Genomic DNA, 6445 nt, shown 5'->3' on the forward strand with positions numbered 1-6445 from the left:
TGGGGAGCTTGCACCTACACTGAAAGATGTTTCTATGATCACTGCTCTACCAATTAGAGGTGAGTCGGTAGTCTCTCCACGAGTGTCTCCATCTTGGGCATTAGATATAGCAGCCCGTCTTGGGATGGAAATGCCAGAATCACAACGTTTTGGTAACCCTCGGGGCATCCCACTCGTCTGGCTTCATGATAACTTTCTTACTTTATCTAGCTTCGCCAATGAGGAGACGAGAAAAAGACATCTGTTTGCATATTTGTTGTGGCTCCTCGGGAATCTATTTCCAAATTCACATGGGGACGTTGTTGTCCTTGGTCTCATCTACATTGCAGAGAATATGGTAGATGAACCTTTACCCGAGCAGCCAAAATACAGCTTCGGTTCTGCCATGCTATCTCATACATACAGAGGCTTGTGTGATGCCACGCAAAAAACCTCTTTCACACAAAAAGCTCCATTACTTTGTGTCGCCTATGAGTTTCTACAGTTGTGGTCCTGGGAATACCTCCCTGTAGGACGACCTCGTATAGTACAACCCATATACCCATATGACTTTGGCGAGGGTGCTAGCGCAACTATGGCCACCAGGTGGACAAAGGCACGGAAACGTTGGTCTCCAGATATTGCGAAAAATTGTTACCCTATGTACCACCAGCAGTTTGAGATACTTGATGAGGCAGAAGTCACATGGAACCCGTGGACTCAGGACCAGCTAAAAATGGTCTTTGATGCTCGACACTTCACACCAGGCATGTTGACCGATAGTGCATTCTGGCTGACTCGCTGCAACTTATTGTTCCTGTGGTGTGTTGAACCTTACAACCCAGAGCGTGCAATGAGACAGTTCGGTCTCTATCAAGAAATTCCACCACCTTTTCTCAGACGTATCGACGAGGAAACACATAAGTAAGATGTGATATCCCTAAATAGTTAGTGTCATTTTTAATTTACTAAACTCACACTTTGTTACATAATTTGCAGGCTAACCAATATGGACAGGGGTTGGAGTTTATACGATTGGAGGGAAGAGAACAGTGAATGGGTACACAAGTGGACAAATGAAGCGCTAGCAGATATAGTGCGTCAACTTAGGTATATTTTATGTACATTATTTTTTTACGATGATCATACGATGCGTGAAGATGCTTTGCTTTCATCACAACGGTTTATGTAATTATTTAATTTTGCAGGCCGTACGATGGAAATACAGATCAAGCGTACAAGCAGTGGTACTGCATGAACACACGTGCTAGCCTGGCCAGTCAGCCAGCTACTATACCAACACATCTCACACAAGAGGAGCAGGCGCGGAGACATGTTGAGCTGCATGCAGCTTACTATCGTGACCACCTGATAATCACTTGTAACTTTTTTAGGTCCATCATTTCATAATCATTTGAACTAAATAACATCCAAATATTGTTCAGCTTGAAAATGTCAACGAAGTAGGGCAGATGGCTACGGATAGCATGCCGGCCCAGGGCCCATGTCGCAAGACATTCCAGAAACTTTTGCAACAATTCATGGCAAAGAAGTTCAGATGCGGTAGAGGCGATGACGTTGCCACTGGAGCATACATGCCGGTAGCGAGGTCAGCCAGACCGAGTGCGGCACCGTCGTCTAGACCGAGCGAGGCGCGTACGAGCCATGAGCAATGGGGGGAGGGTCCGAGTACTAGAACGACATTGCCACGACATGACTCATCTCTGCCACTGCATCGCTCTTCTTCGATGCAGCTTCGTCAGGGGCAGACATCTCAGGACCATGGCACGGGCTTGGATTCGATGCCCGAGTAGTTTCTTTCCCCTAACCCATATGCATACACAGGATATGATGCATACACCCAAGGTGAGGGATCTCAGCCGTTTCTCTCCACGCGAGGGATCCCCATGCCCGAGGAGACTCGTGTACCAGATTTAAACCAGCACCAAGTACAATGGCCAGACAGTATAGGAGAGGGATATGCTCAGGTAGTCATGTTTACATTTCAATAAATTTACAATGATATCATATATTATCCTCTAACAGTTTGTTTAAAATGTTTCTATGTGCAGGACACACCTGATGTTAATTGGGGCGATGAGAACACCCAACGCGGCGTCAACACAGGCCTCCGGGGAGCATCACATGATCATGGCGTCAACACAGGCCTCCGGGGAGCATCACATGATCTTGACGACACGGTTACATCATTAGTTACAGAGTTCTTCGGAGGGGATGTTATTGGCCCATGTTTTATCCCCCCGGAGTCACAACCATACGCCTACAATTACGCTTCAGGTTCGCAACAAGGATTCGCGACTCCACCACCTACGCAGGACTCGCAGACACATGAAGCCGAATTGGAGTACGGCCGCGATCTTCGTGTGACCCGGCCACCTAATCGCTTGTCGCCTTCCGGTCGTAAGGAAAGGCCAGGTGGTCGTCGTAAAGTAGGGTGATTCATCTATGCACGTGCACGACCCATTGTATCTATATATGTGTGTATCAGATTTTTCGATTTGAACATCTATGTTTGCTGAAATAAAAATGCACCAGTCAGGAACAATTTTTCAGGCAACGCTTTCCCCTCAATATTTTCCCGCCAACGCTTTCCCTCCATATGTTCCGCCACCCGTTTCCCGCCAACCCCTTCCCACCATATCTTCCCGCCACTCGTTTCCCGCCATATGTTCCCGCCAACCCTTTCCCGCCATACTGCACTCGTTCTTTCCCGCCATTTTCTCCTCTCTACCTATAAAACCCCCTTCAGACGGAGGTGGATAAGCATTCGAGTGTAGTGTAGTCAAGATGTCCCATTATCCTTTCGATCGTAGTTTTCACCCTGGGATGAGCAGGACTCTTCTGAGGCTAGCTACCGATTTCAGGATGGACAATAGGATAGTTCCATGGGACGAACTCACCGGTAGTGACACCATAATGAATGAGTTGGCTCACCAATTACGTAGGTCTGGGTGGCCTGAAAGGACCTATGAGGAGGTACGTAAAGAACTTCTTAGGTTGCGTGCAAGGTGGAAGAATGTAGTGGAGCCGAAGAGTGAAACTTTCAGAAGGACTGCAGAAAAGCATCCATTTTTATGGACTGAGGAGAGCGAGGATGAAGATGATATCTTCATGCCGCCGCTTCCGGGTGCTGCATCATCAAAGGGCAAGAGTTCTGCATCGTCTAAGGGCAAGAGTACTGCATCCTCGAAGATCAAGAGTTCTGCATCGTCCAAGGGTAAGAGTTCTACATCCTCGAAGGGCAAGAGTTCTGCATCGATGGAGGATGACGATGATGCCTTCATGTAGTTTTATTCCAGTTCTACCGTTTAATTCGGATGTACTTGCATTATTAGTTTGTACTCTGTTATTGTAGGGCATTATGTTTTATCTTAATTTTATTTTGTAGTTGTTGCACGATGTTCGATATTAGTGGAGGGAAAGAAAATGCCACTACTTTATTCTTAAACTATATTTTTTCCCATTACGACACGGCACAACTGAAAATAAGATACATTGTAGGAATATACCTACATTTAACTCCTGAAATAAAGCTACATTAAAGTGCAGAAATAAAGATACAAATGATTGCGGAATTTTAAATACTACCACAGGAATCTACTGAGTCCAGCGTGGATATTTTCCTTTTCCATCGCCAGCTTCTTCTGCTGCCTTGGCCTAACGAGCCCTTTCTTTCTTTCTCTGCCTCTCTGCCTCACGAGCCTCCTTTCGCTGTCGTTCCTGCTCCTCCATGCGACGAGCCTCTTCCCTGTTTTTCTTTCCCATTTCCTCAAAAAAACGGTGTTGCTCCGCATAGTATTCTTTTAACTCTCTCTCTTGCTCTGCTTTCTCCTCAGCTTCCGCCTTCTCGCGTCGCTCTTCCGCAAATAAACTATTCCACGCACGATGACTTCTTTCACGAATCTTAGTCACTGCCCATGCCGGCTTCTCCGTGTCAATCCAATGATAGTACATGCACAGAGGCGGAGGAGACTACAACAAGAAACAAGAATGTTACTAAAGAATCAATGAAAATACCAACAATATCTATTCGTGATGGTTAAAGCATACCGGAGGCTTGTCGTACTCTGAAATAGCTACGGCAGGATCTTCCTCATAATTGGCGCACATGAAAAACTTCATGCCCAACCAATCTGAAAAATCCATCACCTCCTTCACCTTGCAAAGATCGCCACACCAACACCGCAGGACTGCCACCCCAGGAGGCAAACTTGCATTCTTCATTTTCCTCGGCCTAATGCTTTGATCCGAGCAAGGCAAACTCATACCGACAGAAAAAATGGGTTACACACTTTGCACACTGGCGATTTCTAGGAGGGCTGGACGAGAGCCTCGGTGCCTCCTTTTATAAGCTCAGACGATAAATGATGGCGAGAAAATTAAGCGAGGATATTTACGATCCCTGTAGTGTTGGCACAACAGTTTCGCGTAGCCTCGGATTCCCAGTGCCATCGCATCCGGTGAGGCAAAAGAAGCAAAGGCAGGATTCCCGGGCGAAAGAACCAAAAGCGGCCATATTCCCGCGCGTCGGAGTCACAGCCATCAAGCTCGCGCCTCGAAATCAGCGCCGTCTGCGCACTGTCGCGCGTGCAGCAGCACAGGACGTGCCGCCTCAGCTAGTGGCGGCGTGGCCCACCCGCTGGGCCCGCGCGCAGCAGGCCTTGTCGGCCGAGTAGCGACAGCAGCGGCGGCGGCCGCCTCACCCGGTGGCGGCCGGGCCCGCCTGGCGCGGCCCGTTCCGTCGCGGCACGCTGGCCTGTGCACGCACCGTTATACACCGGGCTGCCGCCTCCTGTTGTGGCGGCCGGGCCCGCCGCCTCACGGCGTGGCGGCAGGTGACACGTGTCGCTTGCCGCGCCTGCCGCCACTAGTGAGGGGGTCTCTTTTGTCAATTTCGTCCGCAAGGGGTCTCTTTTGTCAATTCCAGTGGACAGAGGGTCTCTTTCGACAAAAAATCCGGGGCTTTTGCTGTCCAAGAGTGAAAGATCTCACAAGCCCTGCATATTTAATCTATACCTATATCTATACCTACTAATAAAGAGATTAGTGCTTCTGCTTGTCTGTCATGCTTATTTATAGAAAAACCCCTTACATTTCAAAGAATTAACCCACAATCCTACTTCAAGGGCAAACTGATTTGTTTTGCTGATTTTTATAGAAACCCCCTACACTTTCAGCTAATTAACCCGCAGTTCACTTTTAAGTGACAAAACAAATCATTTTTGTGATTTTATGGAAAACACCATCTCTTTTTTGGCAATTAACCCGCAATTCACCTGGAACAAATGCTTTTTTGAAATATCCATATCTTTTAAACTATAACTTCAATATTAACATATGTTATATATGAAATTTGATTATAATACAGTGTATAATCCGAATATGAATTTTTTTACCTCTTAACCATTTTTAAAATGCTATTTAGAGTGCAACCTTTTCCAAAAGCGCATGATACGTCTTTTTTCGTGCTGGCGTGAATCTACATTGCAAATGAACACCTCGACAAACAAAACTAGAGACGAACGAAACCATCGTTAACCACTCATGCATGCCTTGACAAAACCTAGCAAGGGAAAAAACTCATCTTATGCAGAGAGAGAGAGAGCTTATGATTGACCGCATTCAAACATGTTGTGATTTTGTAAGCGTATGATATCATATGCGAGAATGGGACGGAGGACAAACGACAACACCGATGGGGTGTATTCACTACAAGAATCAGGAAATTTGCCACCTGCCTCAAACCGATTACGCCATCTGGTATGCATGGATGTGCTGGATAGTCATGCGATTGCTACTGTATGTATGTATCCGACTCGATCCGTGCTACAAAACGATTAGCGTTGTCTCACTCATATGTACTTCCTCCGTTTTAAAATCAAATCAGTATTGTTATTTTATTTTAAATTTGAACTTGAATCACGGTACTTGTTTTCAAAGGAGGGAGTCGGATTTTTGTTCCAACTACTAATTGCATTTTGAAACTTCATTCATAAGAAAACATTAGGGAATTTACCCTGCGTAGGATAACTAGATTTTTTTGTGAGAAAATTTTCGATTTATTCATTTTCAATCATGGCACTACAACGAATACCAGGAATAATAAAAATTACATCCAGATCTGTAGACCACCTAGCGACGACTACCAGCACTGAAGCGAGCCGAAGGCGCGCCGCCGTCATCGCCCCTCCATCGCCGGAGTCGGGCACAACTTGTTGTAGTAGACAGTCGGGAAGTCGTCGTGCTAAGGCCCCGTAGGACCAGCGCACTAGAACAACAACCGTCGCAGATGAAGAATAATGTAGATCAGAAAGATCCAATCTGAAGACACACGAACGTAGACGAACAACGACGAGATCCGAGCAAATCCACCAAAGATAGATCCACCGGAGACACACCTCCACACGCCCATCAACGGTGCTAGATGCACCGCCGGAATGGGGGC

The 6445-nt window shown here is 46.6% G+C and overlaps 1 protein-coding gene across 1 annotated transcript; it reads left to right on the top strand.

Annotated features, from left to right (window-relative positions):
- The first annotated feature begins 1824 nt into the window (after positions 1-1824).
- On the top strand, positions 1825-2438 carry LOC123057354 (uncharacterized). The gene is made up of 2 exons (XM_044480372.1): positions 1825-1967; positions 2052-2438. The coding sequence occupies exons 1-2, from the start codon at positions 1887-1889 to the stop codon at positions 2436-2438; spliced, it is 468 nt and encodes a 155-aa protein (XP_044336307.1). The 5' UTR covers positions 1825-1886.
- Positions 2439-6445: the final 4007 nt, after the last annotated feature.

Source organism: Triticum aestivum, chromosome 3A (genome assembly GCF_018294505.1).
Source record: "Triticum aestivum cultivar Chinese Spring chromosome 3A, IWGSC CS RefSeq v2.1, whole genome shotgun sequence".
NCBI lineage: Eukaryota > Viridiplantae > Streptophyta > Magnoliopsida > Poales > Poaceae > Triticum > Triticum aestivum.

Bases quoted from the DNA above. Each gene is read 5' to 3' on its own strand.
- LOC123057354 (XM_044480372.1), top strand. From the start codon at position 1,887: ATGCCCGAGGAGACTCGTGTACCAGATTTAAACCAGCACCAAGTACAA. The intron at 1,968-2,051 runs GTAGTCATGTTT...TTCTATGTGCAG, and splicing joins TAGGAGAGGGATATGCTCAG to GACACACCTGATGTTAATTG.